A 23,520-nucleotide genomic window follows, 5' to 3' on the forward strand; every position below is an offset into this window, starting at 1 on the left:
CGAGGAGGGGTCACCGAACCCTCATCCACGCCACCAGGCCGATCAGGATGGGCCCGGTGAAAAGCACGAACCAATCTATCGGCATGAATGTCAGAGGCAGAGACCCAAGAATTGTCCTCCTGGTCATAACCCTTCCACTTGACCAGATACTGGAGTCTCCGTCTAGCCAGACGAGAATCCAGTATTTTCTCTACCTCATATTCCACATTACCTTTAACCAATACAGGGTCAGGAGGTGCCGCCATAGGAACTACTGGCTCAACAAACCTCTTCAACAGACTTATGAAACACGTTATGGATCTTAAACGTAACTGGAAGAGCCAATAGAAAAGAAACCGGGTTAAGAATCTCCAAAATCTTATAAGGTCCAATAAATCTTGGCTTGAACTTTGGAGACGCAACCTTCATAGAGATATTTTTTGACGACAACCAAACCATATCACCCACTTTAAACCGGCGACCAATGGTCCTATGCCGGTTGGAAAACCGCTGGGCCTTTTCTTGAGGGAGGGACAACATATCCACCACTTGGTCCCAAATCTGCTGCATTCTCTCTACCACAGTGTCAACACCTGGGCAGGCTGAAGATTTCACTTGCCCTGAAGAAAATCGAGGATGAAACCCAAAGTTACAGAAAAAGGGCGACATCAATGTGGCAGAACTAGCTCTATTATTTAGAGCGAATTCGGCCAAGGGCAAAAATGAGACACAATCATCCTGATCAGCAGATAAAAAAACTTCTCAAATAGGACTCCAAAGTCTGGTTTGTTCTCTCAGTCTGCCCATTGGTCTGTGGGTGAAACGCAGAGCAGAAGGATAACTGAATTCCCAGCTTGGAGCAAAAAGCTTTCCAAAATATGGAGACAAACTGGACTCCTCTGTCCGACACAATGTTATCAGGAATCCCATGCAACCGAAACACCTGTTGTAAAAACAAGGGCACCAACTCTGAGGAAGATGGCAGCTTTGGGAGTGGTACAAGATGGACCATCTTCGAAAATCTATCACAAATCACCCAGATAACTGTCATTCTCTGAGAGACAGGAAGATCAGAAATAAAATCCATTGAGATATGGGTCCATGGCCTCTTTGGCACCAGCAAGGGCATCATCAACAACCCACTAGAACGAGAACAGGGCTTAGACCAGGAACAAGTCCCACAAGACTGCACAAAATTCCTAACATCACGAGATAAGGCGGGCCACCAAAAAGACCAATTCACCAAATCTCTGGTACCAAAAATACCTGGATGACCAGCCAACGTGGAGCAATGAACTTCAGACATCACTCTCTTCCTCCACTGGTCAGGAACATACAATTTTCCCATAGGACAATGCTCTGGTTTGTCCTCCTGAAATTCTTCCAGGGCACGTCTCAAATCGGGCGAGATGGCAGAAAGAACTACCCCCTCACCTAGGATGGTAGTAGGTTTGGTTACAATAGGAGAATCAGCAATGAAACTCCTAGAAAGGGTGTCTGCCTTAACACTCTTAGTGCCCGGAAGAAAGGAGACCACAAAATCAAAACGCGTGAAAAACAAGGCCCACCTAGGCTGTCTAGGATTAAAGCGTTTGGCCGACTCCAGGTAAATCAAATTCTTGTGGTCAGTGAGGACCACAACTTGATGTCTAGCTCCCTCAAACCAATGTCTCCACTCCTCGAATGCCCACTTCATGGCCAACAATTCCCGATTCCCCACATCATAGTTGCGTTCAGATGGGGAGAACTTTCGGGAAAAGAAGGCACAGGGATTCATTTTAGAAGTCACCGGATCTTTTTGGGACAAAACAGCTCCTGCACCAATCTCCGAAGCATCTACCTCCACCTGAAATGGAAGTGAGACATCAGGTTGCAGTAAAACCGGAGCAGAAGTGAACCTCCACTTCAGCTCCTGAAATGCCAAAACAGCCTCTGGAGACCAATTCAGCTCATCAGCGCCCTTCTTGGTCAGATCAGTCAGTGGTTTGGCAATACCAGAAAAATTAGCTATAAATTTACGATAGAAATTAGCAAAACTCAAAAACTTCTGGAGAGCCTTCAAAGAAGTGGGCTGAACCCAATCATAAATGGCCTGTACCTTGGCCGGGTCCATTTCAATAGTTGACGGAGACAAAATAAATCCCAAAAATGAAATCCTCTGTACACCAAAAAGGCATTTCGATCCCTTAACATACAGGGAATTCTCCCTCAAAATCTGGAACACAGCCCGAACATGTTCCACATGAGAATCCCAATCACTGGAAAAGATCAGAATATCATCCAAATAGATGATCAAAAACTTATCCACAAAGTCCCGGAAAATATCATTCATGAAGGATTGGAAGACAGAAGGGGCATTAGTGAGCCCAAAAGGCATCACCAGGTACTCAAAATGTCCCTCCGGAGTATTAAACGCCATCTTCCACTCATCCCCATGCTTGATGCGAATAAGATTATACGCCCCCTGAGGTCAAGCTTAGTAAACCAGCAGGCACCTTTAACTCTGGAGAATAAATCAGGAATCAGGAGTAACGGATACTGATATTTAACCGTAATCTTGTTAAGGGAACGATAATCAATACAAGGCCTTAATGAACCATCTTTCTTAGCCACAAAAAAACCCCCAGCCCCTAAGGGTGAAGAGGATGGTCTAATATGACCCTTCTCCAACGACTCCTTAATATAAGATCGCATAGCCTCGTGTTCAGGTACAGATAAGTTGACAAGCCGACCCTTTGGAAATTTACACCCAGGCCTCAACTCAATTGCACAGTCATAACTCCTATGAGGAGGCAAAGATGCAGACTTACTCTCACTAAATACATCATAAAAATCAGCCAAATAGTAAGGATCATCATGAGACTGGTGAGAGTTGGAGAAAACAGGAGTGTCACCAAGAGCACACCGACAGCCCCAACTGACCACAGACACAGATTTCCAATCCAAAACTGGATTATGGGTTTGCAACGAGGGAAAACCCAGAACAATAGTATCATGCAAATTATGCAGTACCAAAAATCTACAATTTTCTTGGTGGTCAGGGGCGACCCGCATTATCACCTGGGTCCAAAACTGAGGTTTATTCTCCGCCAAAGGAGTAGCATCAATACCCCTCAAAGGAATAGGTCTCCGCAGAGGTATCATGGGAAAACCACAACATTTAGCAAAATCCAAATCCATCAGATTCAAAGCCGCTCCTGAATCCACAAAAGCCTTGGCGGAAAATGTGGATAAGGAGCAGATCAGAGTAATTGCCAAAAGAAACTTAGGTTGTATGCCACCCACAGCAAATGTGTGTGCAAAACATTTCTCTCGTTTAGGGCAGACAGAAATAATATGAGAGGCATCTCCACAGAAAAAACACAGCTTATTACGCCTTCTATACTCCTGACGTTGCGCCCTAGACAAAACTCTATCACATTGCATAGGTTCAGACATTTGTTCAGAAGGTGGCAACACTTCTTGTGTAGTTTTATGTTCACGCCGAATGACTAATGACATGGAATCGTCAAGACCAGAGGGAACAGGAAATCCCACCATAACATCTTTTACAGTTTCTGATAAACCCTTGTGAAAGAGAGCTGCCAAGGCACCATCATTCCATGTAGTAAGGACCGCCCACTTTCAGAATTTTTGACAGTATAACTCTGCAGAATGATGACCCTTGTTCAATGCCAATAGGGCTTTCTCAGCTTGATCAATAGCATTAGGTTCATCATACAACAACCCCAAGGCTTGAAAAAATGCATCCACATTAGTCAGAATAGGATTTTCAGGTGTCAAAGAAAGCGCCCAATCCTGGGGATCGCCGCACAGCAAGGAGATGACAATTTTAACCTGCTGCACAGAGCTCCCTGATGAGTTAGGCTTCAAGGCAAGAAATAATTTACAATTATTCTTAAAATTCAAAAATTTAGACCGATCCCCAGAAAACACATCAGGAGTAGGGATTTTTGGTTCAACAGCATGTGATTGAGCGAGATAGGCGGAAATTCCCCGCACTTCAGCAGTGAGCTGCTCCACACGATCAGACAATTGCTTAATCTCCATTAAGGAATACATCCTCCTACGGCCCCAGAGAAAAAGAGGAAAAAATACATATAAAAAAAAATTCTGACACTTTTTTTTTTTTTTACAATTTTTTTTTCCTGCTTTTGAGTACCCTAGAATCTGCAGTATGGCTGGTGATTCTGTTATGAATGAGTCATCATGGAGGAAAAACAAAAACAAGCTAAGCCACAGAAAACCAGAGAGGTTGGTATCTAAGTGGATTGCAGACCCCTGATCCTATCCACACAACTAGCAGTAGCCGTGGAGCGTACCTACGATGATCCTAGATGCCTCGTCACAGCCGGAGAACTAAATAAGCCTAAAACAAGAAAGGGGGAAATCTAAACTGCCCCAGAGCAGACCACAAAGCATTAGACAGCCCCCAAACATGTATTGTCTGTGAGAAAAGATGAAAACACAAACACAGATGGAAAAATAGGCTGAGCAAACGATGGGGCCCACACTAACTAGAAAGGACAGGAAAGGAAAGACACTGTCTGCAATCACGCACAAAACCCTGCCAAAAAATGTCCAACACTTTCTGATAACAAAAACCCTGAAGTCGCTAGACTTCAATTCCCTATATCAGCACTCTGGTATATTCTGAAGACAGAGCAAAAAGAGACCAATCTGATCAGGGACAAAAAGCAAACTGGCATAGACAGAGAAATAAGAATGGAAATTCAGCACAGCCCCAGCATGGGCTGGCTGACCACAAAAACTGAGTAAACCAGACCAAATCTCATGTGAAAAAATAGCAGAGCACACTTAGCTTGAGAAGGCAGGAACAGAACTGGAAACCAGAACTTCAGGGCAGGAAAATCACCAGCACAGAATTAGGGAGTCAGCTGTCTTAAATCCAGTCGGAGACTCCTGATGTCCAATCACAGTCCTCCTCCTCAGCTGGCAGGTCTCTGCCATTTAGATCAGCTTCATTACCTACTGTCACCACCAGAGGGAGCCCGGATGGAGAACTCACGACTCCTCTGTCAACACAGCCAGCTCCACCACCCTCATTAGAAGCCAGAGGTAAACCAGAAAATGAGTTCACAACACCCGGGGCTCTGTCGACATTGTGCGACCCCTGCTACCCTTTGTGGCCTCTTTTTTGCACATACAGCGGGGGCATCTTGCTATATATAGCGGGGTTCAGCCTGCTTCGTGACACCGTACTGGACGTAGTTCCTTTCCATCCATACAAGTAGCTCTTATGATTTGGTCCCCCCTATAGAAGCATTGTAGTGGCTATTAACCTGGTACCATGAAGGTAATATAAAATAATCTTAATTTAGAAAGAAATATACTAAGGGCACCACTAAGAAAAGTATTATCTCGTTGACTAAGGTTTTGATATTAATATTTGTTACTATGGATAATGGGATAAGAGGTTTGGATTATTGGGCTGAGCATTTCCACCGCTGGATATCCCGGAAATGCATCATATGACCACTTCCTGTATATACCTTGAGTAAAATGGCACCGCTAGCCTTATTGCGCTACTGCACATATGGGATTGTGGAATATGTAGTTTTTTGACACAGACATGTGCAGTGAAGCATTGGGCTTGCCGACAAGTAGCGGCAGCCATGGAGGGAGCTTTAGAATGTGAGTGCACATGTTCCTGAAATAATATTACACACCTGTGAGAATTTTTAATTTAAAATGCAATTAGCACTTTAGGGCACTGTATGTCACTTTATACTTGTTATATAGATAATTGAAAACCATGTGTGTATATGGAAAGTTTCATGCATGGTGCAGCACTTAGCACTTTATGAATCCATGAATCATGTATATGAATAATGTATGATTTTATGTGAAATTGATTGATTAATGTTCATAGTATGTGCACCCTATAAGACTGTGTGTTTGCAACAGCATAAACAGCATATATATATGTACAGTATATGTATATATATGCTGTATATATAAAACGTCATAACCAATGAAAGAAAAATGTTCAAAAGAGATTTCCTGTAATTACGTCTAGGCTATTCTGGGACAGTTCTACGTCACAAATGTATTGGATGAATCACTGGGAGCAGAACTCACTGATTCAGCAAATGGAAATGTATTGTAAAAGCTTAGAAGTCCAATTCCCCTAATTACCTCTGCCTGTCGGTCAATATTCTCCTCCGTGCCGTCCATGTAGATTTATGGCGTGATTAACTATGGACAGTTCGGGATCGGTGAGTGCAAATGGCAAGGAATATAGATGACATGTAGCGGGTCACCCTGATCGACTTCACATTGATTCATCCAGGTCATGAACACAGAAAACTTACTGTTGTGACATCCTTCACGCTGCCTATCCCCGCTGTGTCCGCTATGGTTGGCTGGCGGCACAGGGCAAGAATGTGGTAGCTCGGCTTCACTCTTGGAACTTGGAGTTCCTCCAAGTTTGGAAACTTGGGGATTTTTTCCTGGCTAGTATTTCTCTCTGCTGTGACATCTGGGCGAGGCTGCTCTCTATATAAACTCCTGAGAGTCAGTTTCCGGTGCCAGTTACAGTGAATACTGCGGTTCCCTGAAAATTACCCACATGGAAAATTGCCCACACGGAAAATTGCCCACACGGAAAATTACCCACATGGAAAATTGCCCACACGGAAAATTGCCCACATGGAAAATTGCCCACACGGAAAATTGCCCACATGGAAAATTGCCTACACGGAAAATTGCCCACATGGAAAATTGCCCACATGGAAAATTGCCCACATGGAAAATAAATTGCCCACATGGAAAATTGCTCACATGGAAAATTGCCCACACGGAAAATTGCCCGCATGGAAAATTGCCCGCACGGAAAATTGCCCACATGGAAAATTGCCCACATGGAAAATTGCCCACACGGAAAATTGCCCACACAGAAAATTGCCCACATGGAAAATTGCCCACACGGAAAATTGCCAGCACGGAAAATTGCCCACACGAAAATTGCCCACATGGAAAATTGCCCGCACAGAAAATTGCCCACATGGAAAATTGCCCACATGGAAAATTGCCCACACGGAAAATTGCCCACACGGAAAATTGCCCACACGGAAAATTGCCCACACGGAAAATTGCCCACACGAAAATTGCCCGCATGGAAAATTGCCCACATGGAAAATTGCCCACATGGAAAATTGCCCACATGGAAAATTGCCCACACGGAAAATTGCCCACACGGAAAATTGCCCACACGGAAAATTGCCCGCACGGAAAATTGCCCACACGAAAATTGCCCACATGGAAAATTGCCAATTGCAGCATCACAAAGTTTAAGATCTATGATTTTTGAGGTGCAAGGTGAGAATGTTCACATGATATGTGATTAACTTGTGATTTACAGTTGGTCTAGTGCAAAACTGCAATAATGAAGCTCTGTGTTTGTAGCAGTCTGTCACTATCAGCAATAGATAGATCTAGTCTGCTCTCATCTCTCACTGATTCTGCCTTACTCCTCCCACCAGCCCAAAACAGCAGCACATGCAGAACCAGCAGCAATGTGATCCAGAGGAGCCATCACTGCTATCAGTACTCACAAAAGTATCACTGTGTTATCTGTGGAGTTACATGGGACTGCGGGTCACATCTAATACATTATCGTCTCAGTGGGAGCCCACCAAAAGCTGGGAGCTGCTGGCAGAGATAGTTGTTCCTGGAAGCCCAGAAGGCACAGCAGAAAGGTGAGATTCTGCCACTTGTACCACCTTGAGTACTTGCTGAGAATGTATGTTTTTGCAGTGGTGTAACTTGAGTCCGATGGGCCCCAGTGACAAATTTGGACCTGCCCCCCCACACACACGTTGGTCAGATGTATGGGCCCCTGTTGTGTTCTAAATTCTATAAAGGCTTATGAATTGCCCCTTTCATTATGTAGTGAAATGACCCCCATCCTGGTATATATGCCCATCATCATGGTGAATATGTCCACATCCTGGTATACAGTATATGTCCCAATGTTGGTATATATGGTCCCTATCCTGGTATGTATGGTCCAAATGTTCTCCATCCTGGTATATATGCCCCTTCCTGGTATATATGTCCCCATCCTGGTTTACACGGTTCCCAATCCTCGTGTATGTGTCCCTGTTCTGCCCCTAATGCATAATTAAAAACAAAAACATTCTACTCACCTTTCCTCTGCTCCCACGTCGCCCAGTGTCTTTTGTATCCACTGCACAGCCCGACAGCTGACATCGGAGTGTGCGCCATTGTCATGCGCCGCTCCCTGTGGCTGCACCTCTGACGTCAGCTCACAACCACTGCATGTGTCGCAGTGCAGCATGTATCGCAGTGCAGGGACCTGACGAGTCTCTGCAACACCATGCATGTCATCTGGATCTGCGTCTTCAGTGAGGACGGGGATCCAGCAGAAGCAGGCATCTGTACCCCCTTGCCTCCTCGTGGCCTTCATCGCTGCGACCACAGTCGTTGCACCTCTGTGTTTTTTTCTGTTGGTGAACCAATGGTCTTACCAATGTGTGTTCTCCTCACCCTGTGTTGTCTGAATGGTGTTCTACCCGTGGGGATCGAGTGTGGGCGTTCAGTGGGATGAGCCCTGGTTTTTGCGGACTCTCGAAAGACAGCCAGGTCAGCAGACAAGAGCACATAGTGATGTCACTAACCAACAGAGGAGCCGGAAGTGCCAGAGCAGCGCTGCTCTCCTATTGATTTCAGTGGCAGTGAATCTGGCGCCTGCACTTCCTTCCCTGTCCACTTATGGCTACCAAAAGTAAGAGTGTGCACACGCTGCAGTTTTGGTCCTGCGGATCCGCAGCAGTTTTCCATGCGGCTTACAGTACAATGTAAACCTATGGAAAACCAAATCCCCTGTGCACATGCTGCGGAACTTTCCGCGCAGATTTGCTGCGGTTTATTTTCCGCAGCATGTCACTTCTTTTTTGCGGAACCGCAGCTGCAGTTTCATTCTGGGAAGAATGAACATACAAAATTCTCTCTCTCTCTCTCTTCAGTCCAAACTGCAATAGAATCTGCATCAATTCCGCTGGACAAAGTAATAGGAATCGGCAGGGAAAACTGCATGCGTTTTAGCCTGCGGTTTCTGCCAAGCGATGTGGATTTTTCTGCAGAAAAAATCTGCAGCGTGTGCACACACCCTAAGAGTGAACAGATCCTACATAGTTATGTATCACACACATATACTGCAGGTGTAGGCAGGCATAGGGTGAAAGAAAATGCAGAATGGATATGATTAAGGGTCTCTAGGCTCATACACACCACACTGAGAGTGGACTGACAACTCGTAAGAACAGAATCTGTCCTCTGGGACTAGGTATGAGTGAACCGAACCTGTAGAACCCGGAGAAGTAATCTGGACTCCGAGACCTGTGGTGAAATCCATTCTGCATTTTCTTTGCTGCCTGTGTTGTGCTGTATTGTATTTGAATGGAGCCCATGGAAGTCACCGGGCTTTACTTGCTGACATTATTTCACATGTTCCTTCCAGCGCTCCCCAACCCCCATTGTTTCCAATTGGCAATCCTGTCATTCCTTTTGGTACAACCCCAGTGAACATTGGCGTTCCTGCGGTGCCAGCCAATTGTGTTTTGTTTAGTTAAAGCATGTACTTTAATAGCTCTATCTCCATATTTTTTAATTTCTTTTCAATAAAAGTGTATTTTGAGTTCATCTAAAGTATTCTAGCCAGAGGAACAACAACGTTCTGATTTACTTGGGGTTTGAATATCTTGCATTTCATACTATCAACGCAGTGGTGACTTGGAGATGTAGACTGCATCGCTCTTCAGAGTGCCATTCAATTCTCAAAACAAAAGATGACAACGTAGTTCAAGAACCAACAGAACATTATCATGACTCCTGCCCTCAAAAAGCCGAAGCAAATGTGCTGCAGAGCATCTCACCTAGAATTGTATATTATTCTCCTGCCCTGCAGAGCATCTCACGTATACCTGTATACTATCCCCCTGTTCTGCAGAGCATCTCACCTATAATTCTAGATCATTCTTCTGACCTGCAGAGCATCTCACGTATACTTGCACACTATCCCCCTGTCCTGCAGAGCATTTAACCTATAGATCTATGCTACTCTCTGTCTTGCAGAGCATCTCACCTAATTCGCTACTGTTTTCCTGTGGGTATTTATGTCTGTGGGCAATTTTCTGTGGGCATTTTTCACATATCATGTGAACATCCTCACCTTGCACCTCAAATATCATAGATCTGAAACTTTGTGATGATGCAATTGGCTATTTTCCATGTGAGCAATTTTCCATGTGGGCATTTTTCCTGTGGGCATTTTTCTGGTCACCGAATACTACGCATGGTTATCTTTTGTCTGTTTTCACCTCTCCTGCTTGTATTTAACTTATTCTGATGATTCTTCTGTCTAATGATTCGGCCTATGATTTTGACCTCATGGTACGGACCTCATGACAAACCTTCTTGATGCTAGCTTGCTCCACTAGCCAGTAGCCAGGTACAGTTGTGTGAAAAAGTGTTTGCCCCTTCATGATTTCCTATTCTTTTGCATGTTTGTCACACTTAAATGTTTCATATCACCAAATAAATTTTAATATTAGACAAAGATAACAAAAGTAATCATAAAATGCAGTTTGTAAATGAAGGTCTTTATTATTAAGGAAAAAAGAAATCCAAACCTACAGGGCCCTGTGTGAAAAAAGTGATTGCCCCCTAAACCTAATAACTGGTTGGGCCACCCTTATCAGCAACAACTGCAATCAAGGGTTTGCGATAACTGGCATTAAGGCTTTTACAACGCTCTGGAGGAATTTTGGCCACTCATCTTTGCATAATTGTTGTAATGCAGCCACATTGGAGCGTTTCCGAACATGAACCGCCTTTTTAAGGTCATGGTACAGCATCTCAATAAGATTATGGTCAGGACTTTGACTAGGCCACTCCAAAGTCTTAATTTTGTTTTTCTTAAGCCATTTAGAGGTGGACTTGCTGGTGTGTTTTGGATCATTCTCCTGCTGCGTAACCTAAGTGCGCTTCAGCTTTTTTCTGCCCAATCGTCCATATAGGCCACCTCTATGGAGTGTACGGGCTTATTGTGGTCGTATGGACAGATACTCCAGTCTCCTTGGGAACTCTGCAGATCCTTCAGGGTTACCTTTGGTCTCCATGCTGCATCTCTGGTTAATGCCTTCCTTGCCCGAGCTGAGAGTTTTGGTGGGCACACTATCTTGGCAGGTTTGTTGTTGTGCCATGTTCTTTCCATTTTATCATAATGGATTTGATGGTTCTTCGGGGGATCAGATATTTGACCTGTGACACTTAGATTGCACACAGGGGGACGTCCTGACACTAAGCATGGGACTTATGAAAGGAATTTCTTCATAGCAAAGGGGTGAATACATATGCAGATTCAAATTTTTAGTTATTTGATCCCATAAATTTATTTGTTGCGTATATTTTTCTCACTTCACCAACTTAGACTATTTAGTGCTGATGCATCACACACAAATTAGAAATATTTAAACACAGGTTGTAGTGTAAAAAAAGAGTTAAAAAGCTAAGGGAGGTGAATACTTTTGCAAACCCACTGTATCTCCTTTTGGTGATATTGAATTGAGCAAATGAGCAATTGTGTCATGTCTGGTGTCCCTGCATAGACGCCACATTCAATTTAACCCTTAGAATGGACTACATTTTCTGAAACATTTAGCTATTTTACTTTTTGTCAGATCTTCTAAATACTCTCTGCCTAGGCACTTAAAGGGGTCTTTCAATTTATATTTATTTGACCAAATACTGTATATTGGTGTTAGGGTTTTGTGGTGTTTACTAACATAAAAAGTATCACAGGTTCTCCTCTTCCGACTCCTCTGCTGACTCTGTTCTCTAATGATAATGAGATGACTCTTCTGACTCTAGCCTCTAATGATAATGAGATGACTCTGCTGACTCTATCCTCTAATGATAATGAGATGACTCTGCTGACTCTGTCCTCTAGTGATAATGAGATGACTCTGCTGACTCTGTCCTCTAGTGATAATGAGATGGCTCTTCTGACTCTATTCTCTAATGATAATGAGATGACTCTGCTGACTCTAGCCTCTAATGATAATGAGATGACTCTGCTGACTCTGTTCTCTAATGATAATGAGATGACTCTTCTGACTCTAGCCTCTAATGATAATGAGATGACTCTGCTGACTCTATCCTCTAATGATAATGAGATGACTCTGCTGACTCTGTCCTCTAGTGATAATGAGATGACTCTGCTGACTCTGTCCTCTAGTGATAATGAGATGGCTCTTCTGACTCTATTCTCTAATGATAATGAGATGACTCTGCTGACTCTGTCCTCTAATGATAATGAGATGACTCTGCTGACTCTGTCCTCTAGTGATAATGAGATGGCTCTTCTGACTCTATCCTCTAATGATAATGAGATGACTCTGCTGACTCTGTCCTCTAGTGATAATGAGATGACTCTGCTGACTCTGTCCTCTAGTGATAATGAGATGGCTCTTCTGACTCTATTCTCTAATGATAATGAGATGACTCTGCTGACTCTGTCCTCTAATGATAATGAGATGACTCTGCTGACTCTGTCCTCTAGTGATAATGAGATGACTCTTTTGACCACTCCACCTAATGAAATAAGATGGCTCTGCTCACCTTCCTTCTACTGATAATTAAATGATAATGATAAGCTTACTCCTAATGAGATGACTGCTGATGTTTCACTTTAATGATAATGAGATGACCCTGATGAATTTTTCCTCTAATTTTCAAATTCTGCTGACACCACCTTGAAATGATGAGATTACTCTGCTGACCCTTATGGTTAATGACAAGTCTACGCTGCTAACATCAGCTTCTATCAATGATGGGATGACTCTCTCTGTCTAATGTTAATGATATGACTCTGCTGAATGTGTCCCATTCTACACAAGTAAACACAATATATTATTTAATGATCTGTCATTCTCTAATGAAATGTTGCCTTTAAAAGGACACAAACAAATAAATGCCTTTTCTATGTGAGCAATAAATACCTTGTTAATAACACGGCGATGTCGTGATGTGCTGGGTGGGAATCACTTTTTGGGTTTATGCTTTTCTGCCACTTACAGAAACTTGCCAAAGTCTGATCGGCATGGTGGACGATTTTCAGGCCTTCCTGAACAAGAAACAATTAGTTCAAGATATCTTTCCACAACACCAATCCTTTTACATTTCAGAGATTTTTTTAATACAGTGGGGGCAAATATTATTCATCCACAAGTTCTGCAGAATAAATAGGATATTTAAAAAAATAAACATTATACATAAGGAACATAACATAAAAAAAACCGAGGAATCCACCACTGGGTCCGGTTGGATATTACCAGATCTTCTATTTACTCAAAGACCATTGAATTAAAATGGGGGCAAATAAGCCTCAAGTTCTCCTCTACCATAAGGTCATTGGTGGAAAAATAAGGCTAGTGTAACAGCTCAGGGCATGACATGCCTATATACGAGGAGTACATTTTTGGGCATGACTACATACCGTACATCTTTCTCCTTAGGTGTTATACGGTAGTCACTTTACAATAAGTCTATAGAGCGTCAGTACGAGGTGCCATAGGTTTTCATTGTAATAACGACTTACAGCTTACGCATAATGCGTAGAACGAGCCGGCTAGTCGCAACTGCAGTGACATCACTGAGAAGAGAAGAAGAACGGCTCTAGGCAATGGAGAAAGGTGAGTATATGAATGCACTCACACTACATTACATGCATGGACACACATTTAATGAATAAAAAACTTATTGGGGGACTTCTTTAAAGGATACCTGTAATTTCAAGCTACTGTTCAGAATAAAAAACTGTCATATATAAGAAATAACATTGATTCTGGCCATTATATGACTTCTTAGTCTTGTGTCCTCTATTTTTCCTCTCTGCAGGTGTTTTCGACAATATTCAGTTGTCTCTGAGCTGGTGGGTGGAGACTAGCTGCTATGATGTCTCCCATATACAGCACACACAGACATGAGGGATTCTTGCTTTCCTGTCTGCATGCAGCGCATGTTCAGAATAAGCCCCAGGATGGAGGACATTATACATTGGTACTAAGTCGTGTGTCATGGTTTTATCACTCACTGTATCTGAGGGACACTGTGAGTGACAGCTCAGCCATCCTATGGGATCTGGAATGGGCTGTACTGACATAATGGTGAGTGACAGCCTAGTCGTCCAATAAGATGTTGGGGTTTGGGGGGCTGTCAGTATTTTGATTGACACCTCTGCTGCTCAATCTGGTCTAGCCTATGGGCGTTCCTCCAGGTGTCCTCCGTTCTTGATAGTTCAATGTCTATTTAACTGACTGGCTATGAGCAGAGCATTGTCAGTTGCAGCTTTGCTCAGTGATGCGTGTGCTTTGCTCTGTGTCTGATTCCTTGATCTTGTTGCCAGACCTTGGATTTGTTTTGTTTATTTGTGTATATTATCCCTTGTTTTTACGCTCTGACTTCAGGTATCTTACCCCGGACGTGGCCTCTGACTATCCATTTCTCTTATCTCGTAATCTTGACATACCCTCCAGGCATTTGACCCCGGATTGTGACTTGACCATGCCTTTGTCGAGCCTTCCTGGTATCTGACCTCGGACCTCCTGTTTCATGGCTTGTCCATGAGCATCACATTGAGTATTCAGCATCACATTGGGTAGCTGTCAATCCATCTCTGTGGTGAGGTTCAGATGTAGCAAAGATTATCATTTCTCACAATGCATGATCTTGATAACAGAAAATTATCTCAATAAAGATTATTAAGATATCAATGAACAATGCATGGACTATAGTTACTGTAGAAGTCAAATTACACTTTTTTTCTGCTCTAATATCCCACTGCTGTGTTATCTGAGTCAATGTAACCTCTACTAGATCTATACATGTACAGGAAAACAGCAGAAGCCAGGGAAGAATTACATAGTACTGCTGAGCAGGGTAGATGTGAATCCAGCACTGGGGTGAGAGAAACACTTGAAAAAAACAATAGCACAGGTTGATATCTATGTCTGTACCTATTTCTCTCTCTCTCTTTCACTTTGATTCTCCTCTCTCCATAGAGTAAAATATCCAGGTATAATCTAATTGCGGTGTAGCTGACAATACGTCCTGAATGTAGAAGAAAGTATTTTATAAGTTTTTAGAATTAATGATGAGATTAGGAAACGGAAGAAGGGGAAGTGAAGTGATGAAACAAGCAGATTTCTTTGATAAGATATATCTCAAAGTTTCTTTTATTCCCTTGTACTATCGATTTCTATAAACTTTGTTGGGTTTACGAGGCTTTCCTATAAGTGGTGAGCACCTTGTTGCGGCAGCATTATAAATAGGAGCTTTTAGCGCTGATTTCCCTAAGGTGAAGCATAAATCTAGCTGTAAAATCCTTATCCAACGACATTGATTATTCCATTGATCCCAATAGTCTGTCAACTCTGAAAGCAAATGTGAATCCAAACAGCCTGACAACAGGGGTAATAAATTGGTCAAATATAGGCACAATGCGCGAGTCCTGTGACCGCTGCGGCCCTCGTATGTATAGTCTGAGCCGCGGTTTTATTCTTCCTATTATCGCAGTTGTTTATGTGTATGACAGCAGAATGCGGCCGCTGCTTTATGACCGGACTGTTGTAGATGATATGACTGACGTATTTGTGTCCTCCACATCAATAGCGCTGCCTGGGTTGTGTCAGTACAGGGTGCAAACAGGCCAGTGGTTAAAGGAGTGTTCCATTTTTAGATATATTATCATCGACTGAGTTGCAGAGATCAGTGATTGGCTGCAGAGGTGACGTGAGCTGTCACCATGATGTCACCGCTGTAGCCAAAACACTGAGGCTGAGACTCGGCGCTGGACCAGGGGAGGGTGAGAACTACATTATTTCTTTATTTCAGGAATAGTTTGGAGTCCACTTTTCTAGAAGTGCAATTCTCCTTTAAAGTGGAGAAATCATAACAATACAATAAATATAAATGACGTAAACGATCAGATGACGAGCGGTGATACAATGTCGCCATTTACCTCTTCTTCTTCCAGCAATATTACCCGCACCACTTTTATGTGAATGGCGTTCCCGACGCTTGGGTCATGGAACAATCCGGCGACCTGACAGAAATAATGAGAGATAATTACTGACCGGTGATAACGCGGGAGACGAATATTGTCATCAAACCAGCGAGCGTGGAAGGAATGAGAACAATCAGTACATTGTGTGACGGAAAGTGTAAGAACAGCTTTATGATGCCAAGAGCGAGCAGGAACACTAATCTCGTCGCTAAAAACTTCCGTTGAGGATTTGGCGAATTTTGCAGAGGCCGCGTGTGTTAATTGCAGGTTTGATTGCAAATTTTGCTGCAGATTTCATCCTATTCCATTACTAAGCATCAAATAAGGTGAAGCCCGCAATGAGCTTTTACCCAAGAATCAGCGCCCTGCGGACTGTAATCTGCACCGTTGTATTGCAAATTGCTGCCGTCTCATCATCCTAAGGCTTTGTTTACACGTTGCATTTTTTTTGTGCCGCAAGTGCAGCAAAAATGGATAGTTTGCCTCAATTTAAAAAAGTTGTGGCTCTACTGCAATTGAGGCAAAAAAAAAAAGCCATGCAGTCGCAACCCGTGAACGCAGACTAAGTGGGTAAAATTGCTAAGCACTTGCAAATACAAGCAATTTTGCAACTTAAATTTTCCTCTTTGTTATCAAGAACGGAGATTTTCAATTCAATAGTTTACTGCTTGTTGCCAAGTTTACCGCCCAACTTCTGCGGTCTATCAGCAGTGGCCGGTCTCCTGGGCTTAAAATTTCAGCTCTGAAGCTGACCGGATCATTTCGCTGCCCTTGTGCTTCTCCTATGTCACAGAGACAAAGTGTCCTCTGCTAGCAGCATGGGAGAGTGCACAATTCTAGGGAAAGGTGCAGACGTGCCACTGGTCCAGACTGTCAATCAGGAACACCCCGCCACCGGCAGGGAGGCAGGAGAGAGGAGCGCTACTCAAGAAAGGATCTTCAGACCACCTCTGGGGACGTCCAGTAGATAAAATATATTTTTCACAGAGCAGAGACTGGTTTAAAAGAAGTAAAAGAAGTCACACTTCCCCTCACCGATCCCCCACAGCTCCACTCCGACCCAGTGCCCGCTGGGTTTTCGACACATACCGGAAAAGTCAGGAATTGCCCATTGTTCCAGTCGCTGAGATTGCTGGCCTCATGTGGCTTGTGAGAAAACATGGCTGAGAAAACGTTTCTTGACATTTGAAAAAAATGAGGACCAGCAAGGGCCAGGAAAGTGTCAGAACAGATGTGGTGGGAGGTCGGTAAGGGAATCACTGCTTTTATTTATTTATTTTTTTAAACAAATCCTGTAGCTCTACAAACCATGTTTTTTATCTGTTGGGCAACCCATATAAAACCATGGAGGTAAGGACTACCAAGAAAAATAAAATAGAAAGTCTGTGTATAATTCCCCTGCGGCACCCCCACAGGAAAAAAGCAGGATTACACATCGGCCTTTATAAACAATGGACTTTCATTTACTCTCTGATACCTTCATGCGTTTAAGCTTGTGATGGTGGAGAGATAACACTGTGGACAGAACGTACCATATTCATCACGGTGAAGATGTAGGACTCTACGCTCTCACTCCCATGATATTCAATCATTTTAGTGTCAGCAACAACCAAGGTTTCCACCCATCGTTCTTTGCTGACTGACCGTGGTGAGATTTTTCTATTCTTCAGATGTGTCCTTTCCCACTTCTCCCTCTGACGTTCTTGCTGGAGAACGGAGTGGAAATTATCTATAAAACATGAAAAAGAACCAAAGACTGGTAAGACTAATGTGACTGGTGCTTCTCCATTATCCTGATGCCCTCCCTTCGTGTTACAATGTTTCACAGTCATTTTTTCCATTATCTAGACACTACAGTCATTACTACTTTAAACTAATGGATCTAGAGATACAATGAACAATAATATTTAGGAAATGCATCAGTTACATGGGTTAGGCCCACCATCTGTCATGGCATTCCTTGAGGAATCTGTGGTTAGAATCACCAAATATAGGTGGCACTACAGGAACCATCCATGGGGAGAATAACCAAACAGCGGTGGGACTACAGGAACCATCCATGGGGAGAATCACCAAAAAGCGGTGGCACTTGTGATAAAACACTCCGGGATCGCCTTTGCTGGGGTCAAAGGTCACGTGCATTCAGCATGAAACTCAGGCGCAGAGCTGGGATTCGTGTATAACTGACCCTGGGTCAGGTTTATTAACGGTGAAAGCAATGCAAAAGGAAATAAAACATAAAACAAATCCTTGCCTGTCCGGCACTAACTAAACAATGGACAACCTAACTACCAACTGGCGGGCTTCTCCCGTCCAGCCAATCCACAGTTGCAGTGGGCACTGCTTCCACTCACGTGTGTCTCTCACACAGACAGGCTCTCTGTGTTCCCAGGCTGAGACACTCACACAACCACCTTGCATCCTTTTATATCCACCTCCCATTATTCATTAGCAAGCAGGTGCGATACTGACCAGACTAGGCCACATAGGAAAGGAATCTGGGCGAGATATACCTGCCCTCATCCACTATTCCCACATGATTCTCACATATCCCCCCCTCTGCTCAGACCACTCTGGTCGAGCAATGACACCCGCCAAACAGTGCACTCGGGACAGGGCATCTGCATTCCTCATCTGTACCCCTGGGCGGTGCTCCACCGTAAAAGTGTAGGCCTGCAGGGCAAGGAACCACCGGGTCACCCGGCTATTCCGTTCCTTGTTCAAGTGCATCCACTTGAGAGGGGCATGGTCCGTGATCAGCCTGAACTTTCGGCCCACCAGGTAATATTTGAGGGCCTCTAGAGCCCACTTAATGGCGAGGCACTCTTTTTCTACGACTGCATACCTTTGCTTGTGTTTATTCAGCTTCCTGCTGAGATAGAGGACTGGGTGTTCCACCCCGTCCCTCACTTGTGAGAGTACGGCCCCGATACCGGTATCAGAGGCATCCGTTTGTACCACAAACTCGCTGCGGAAGTCCGGAGTCACCAGTACGGGCTGAGAGCAAAGTGCCCGTTTTAGGCTATGGAAGGCTTCTTCAGCCGCTAAACTCCATTTAATCATGACGGAGTCTTTCCCTTTTGTAAGATCCGTCAGGGGGGTAGCGATGGCTGCAAAATTGGGTATGAACCGGCGATAATAGCCGGCGATCCCCAGGAAGGCTTGCACCTGCTTCTTGTTGACAGGTTGTGGCCAGTCCTGAACCGCCTGAATCTTATCAACCTGGGGTTTGACAACACCCCTCCCAATTACATACCCCAAATACCGGGCTTCTTCTAGCCCGATGTGACATTTCTTGGGGTTCGCGGTTAGACCTGCCTCCCACAGGTCGTCAACCACAGCTTGTACTTTCTGGAGATGAGTCTCCAGTCCAAGCTGTAAATGACAATGTCATCCAAATAGGCCGAAGTGTACCGCCTATATGGCCTCAAGACTCGATCCATCAGTCTCTGGAAGGTCGCCGGTGCCCCGTGCAGTCCAAATGGCATATACACATACTGAAATAAACCTTCCGGCGTAGCAAATGCCGTCTTTTCTCTGGCAGCCTCAGCCAGAGGGATCTGCCAATACCCCTTTGTTAGATCTAGGGTCGTAATATACCGGGCTTTTCCTAACCGATCTATTAACTCGTCGACCCGGGGCATAGGATAGGCATCAAATTTTGAGACCGCATTCAGTTTCCTGAAGTCATTGCAGAACCGGATGGTGCCGTCCGGTTTAGGAATTAGCACAATCGGGCTGGACCACGCACTGTGCGATTCCTCAATGACTCCTAACTCTAACATTGCCTTCACTTCTCGGGAAACAGCTTCACGGCACGCTTCCGGGATTCGGTAGGGCTTTACGTGAACTGTGACACCAGGTTCCGTTACGATGTCATGTTTCATTAGCATAGTCTGCCCGGGTTTTTCTAAGAAAAACTTTTGGTTGTGAAGTAGAAACTGCCTGACCTCAGTCTTTTGCCGCTCCGAGAGAGTCTCTGCAACCCGTACCTCCGGTACGGTATGCGAGCAGACAGGACGGGCCAGCTCCGCTGACAAGGCAGACCGATCCTTCCAGGGCTTTATCAGATTTACATGATAAATCTGTTCAGGTTTCCGTTTACCTGCCTGGTATACTTTGTAGTTTACTTCACCAACTCTTTCCTTGATCTCAAAGGGGCCCTGCCACTTTGCCAGGAACTTACTGTCCACCGTGGGGACCAGGATCAACACCCTATCTCCGGGTGCAAACGTATGGATCTTGGCGCCCCTATCATAGATTCTTTTTTGGGCTCCTTGAGCCTGTATCATGTGTTCTTTGACGATAGGCATATCAGCCGCAATATGGTCCTGCATTTGTGTGACGTGATCTATCACTGTTTTAAATGGAGTGACCTGACCCTCCCAGGTTTCTTTTGCAACGTCTAACAGTCCGCGAGGACGTCGGGCGTACAATAACTCGAAAGGCGAGAATCCCGTGGAAGACTGGGGTACTTCCCTGATGGCAAAAAGCAAATATGGAAGTAAATAGTCCCAGTTCTTCCCATCCTTGTCTATCACCTTTCTCAGCATCTGCTTCAGAGTTTTATTGAACCGTTCAACCAACCCGTCTGTTTGAGGGTGATACACGGATGTGCGTAACGGTTCGATTTGTAACAATCGGCAGAGCTCCTTCATTATCCTGGACATAAAGGGGGTCCCCTGGTCGGTGAGTATCTGTTTTGGTATACCGACCCGACTAAACACATGCACCAGCTCCTTGGCAATCGTCTTGGTGGCCGTGTTACGCAAAGGGATGGCCTCCGGGTAACGAGTGGCATAATCCAAGATGACCAGGATATGTTGGTGTCCACGTGCAGACCGTGGAAAGGGCCCAACTAAATCCATCCCAATCCTCTCAAACGGGACTTCAATAATAGGTAGGGGTACCAAAGGGCTACAGAACCGGGGCTTAGGTGCAGAGGCTTGGCAGTCAGGACATGACTCGCAATATACACGAATATCGTGATGCATGCCTGGCCAAACAAAACAGTGTAATATCCTTTCGGTGGTTTTCTGGACTCCCAGGTGACCTCCCATCACATGTCCGTGGGCCAGGTCCAGCACCTGCCGCCGGTAGGGTTTTGGCACGACTAATAATTGCACCGTATCTTCCCCCTTTTTCTCTATCTGATAGAGTAAATCATTCTCCAGAACCATGTAAGGATATGCCAGCCTAGAGCCAGGTTCTACGGGTACCCCATTTATCACTTTCACATTTGTCCTAGCCTGAGAAAGGGTAGGATCCTTTATTTGCTCGCTTTGGAAGTCATCTTTCTGAACTTCTAAATCCGGCAAACGGGGAGGTGGACGGCTGTCAGCCTCCTCCTCTTCCCCGGTCTCCTCATTATCACCCGCCATGACTGAAAACGGGAACTGCAGGTCATTTCCCGCAGACTCTTCCCCCGAGTCTTCCGGGGAGACCTCTTCCAGGGGTTCGGGACCCACACGCTCCCTGGGAGAAGAATCATGTACACTATTACCCGAGGGCATCAACTGATTCTCCCACAATTGCCAGAAGTGGGGAAAATCCCGGCCCAGGATAACATCATGCAATAACGCCGGGACGAGTCCCACTTTATGTTGCACAGACCCATAGGAAGTAGTAATGCATATGACCGTGGTGAGGTACGAACAGGTGTCTCCATGCACACACGTTACAGAAAATTTGTCTGATGGTCCAGTCGGGGCTGACACCAGACTGGCCTTCACCAGAGTCACCACACTTCCCGAGTCTAACAATGCCACCACATTTTTGCCATCAACAGTTAAATCACACAAGTGTTTTTCCACATCCTTTTGACCGGCATTCACACTCACTACCCGTGCAACCATAGACATGCGGTTTTTAGAGTCTGTGACGTCGCACTGCATGGGTTCAGTAGTGACCGGACAGTTCGCAGCAATATGTCCCATCTCTTGGCAGCGGAAACACCTAATGGGCCCCTTGCTTAGACCATAGTTCGTTACTCTCGGCCTCGCAGTGCGGGCAGTCCCGTTTTCCTCCCCCACTGTCTTAGGGATTTTTCCATCTCCCCTACTCCCTGGAACAGTCTTACCGGTTCCACGTGGAGATGATGAAGAACGAGGTGGGGTACCGTCGTCTCGGAGTCCTTCCGCCACGGAGTAACGTTCAACCAGATCCACCAGTTGATCTGCCATCGTAGGATTTCCATGGCTTACCCACTTCCTCAGGGCTGGCGGTAGAGCTCTCAGGTACTTGTCCATGACGACTCTCTGGATTATCTCTGGCGCTGTCAACACCTCGGGTTGTAGCCACTTCTTTGTCACGTGGATCAGGTCGAACATCTGGGACCGCGGTGGTTTATCCGGTTGATAAGTCCATTGATGCACTCTCTGTGCATGGACAGCGGTCGTCACTCCCAGCCGGGCCAAGATCTCGGCTTTCAGTTTGTCAAAGTCCTGCGCGGCTTCAGGCTCTATGTCATAATAAGCCTTTTGGGCCTCACCGGAAAGAAACGGGGCAATCAGGCCGGCCCATCGTGCCTTCGGCCATTTTTCTCTCACCGCCGTCCGTTCAAACGTGGTCAGGTATGCCTCGACGTCATCTTCGGTCGTCATCTTCTGCCAGTACCGACTCACGTGAATCACTCTCGACTCGGCTTCCAGGTTAACCTCAGGTAAGCTTGCCAAGCGCTGCGCCACCTGCTGGAGAAGCGAACGATCGGTAACTGTCATGTCCACCAACTCCTTCAGCTGGGCCATCATCACCCGATTAGCTTCTTGCTGGACGGCGGTGGACTGTATCAGCGCTTTCACCACGTCCTCCATGCTCATGCTTGCAACGTGATGCCCGCGTTCTCCACCACAATGTGATAAAACACTCCGGGATCGCCTTTGCTGGGGTCAAAGGTCACATGCATTCAGCATGAAACTCAGGCGCAGAGCTGGGATTCGTGTATAACTGACCCTGGGTCAGGTTTATTAACGGTGAAAGCAATGCAAAAGGAAATAAAACATAAAACAAATCCTTGCCTGTCCGGCACTAACTAAACAATGGACAACCTAACTACCAACTGGCGGGCTTCTCCCGTCCAGCCAAACCACAGTTGCAGTAGGCACTGCTTCCACACACGTGTGTCTCTCACACAGACAGGCTCTCTGTGTTCCCAGGCTGAGACACTCACACAACCACCTTGCATCCTTTTATATCCACCTCCCATTATTCATTAGCAAGCAGGTGCGATACTGACCAGACTAGGCCACATAGGAAAGGAATCTGGGCGAGATATACCTGCCCTCATCCACTATTCCCACATGATTCTCACACACTCCAGGAGACATACATGGGGAGAATCATCTAACATTGCTGGCACTAAGGGAGACATCTCTGGGGAGATTCACCAAACATCGGTGGTACTACAGGAGCCATCCATGGGGAGAATCACC

At 45.1% G+C, this 23,520-nt stretch overlaps 1 protein-coding gene across 1 annotated transcript in view; it reads right to left on the reverse strand.

The window, feature by feature from the left end:
• ADAMTS12 (ADAM metallopeptidase with thrombospondin type 1 motif 12) overlaps positions 1-23,520 on the reverse strand; it is a 609,414-nt gene that overhangs the window by 221,116 nt on the left and 364,778 nt on the right. The window contains exons 6-8 of the mRNA XM_073543900.1: positions 17,623-17,819; positions 16,046-16,129; positions 13,026-13,150 (exon numbers count right to left, since the gene is read on the reverse strand). Of these exons, the coding sequence (XP_073400001.1) occupies positions 13,026-13,150; positions 16,046-16,129; positions 17,623-17,819 (406 nt within the window). The remainder of the gene's footprint in view (positions 1-13,025; positions 13,151-16,045; positions 16,130-17,622; positions 17,820-23,520) is intronic.

The sequence above is a fragment of the Dendrobates tinctorius genome, unplaced genomic scaffold (genome assembly GCF_039654945.1).
Source record: "Dendrobates tinctorius isolate UK_male_01 unplaced genomic scaffold, ASM3965494v1 ptg000135l, whole genome shotgun sequence".
Classification (NCBI taxonomy): domain Eukaryota; kingdom Metazoa; phylum Chordata; class Amphibia; order Anura; family Dendrobatidae; genus Dendrobates; species Dendrobates tinctorius.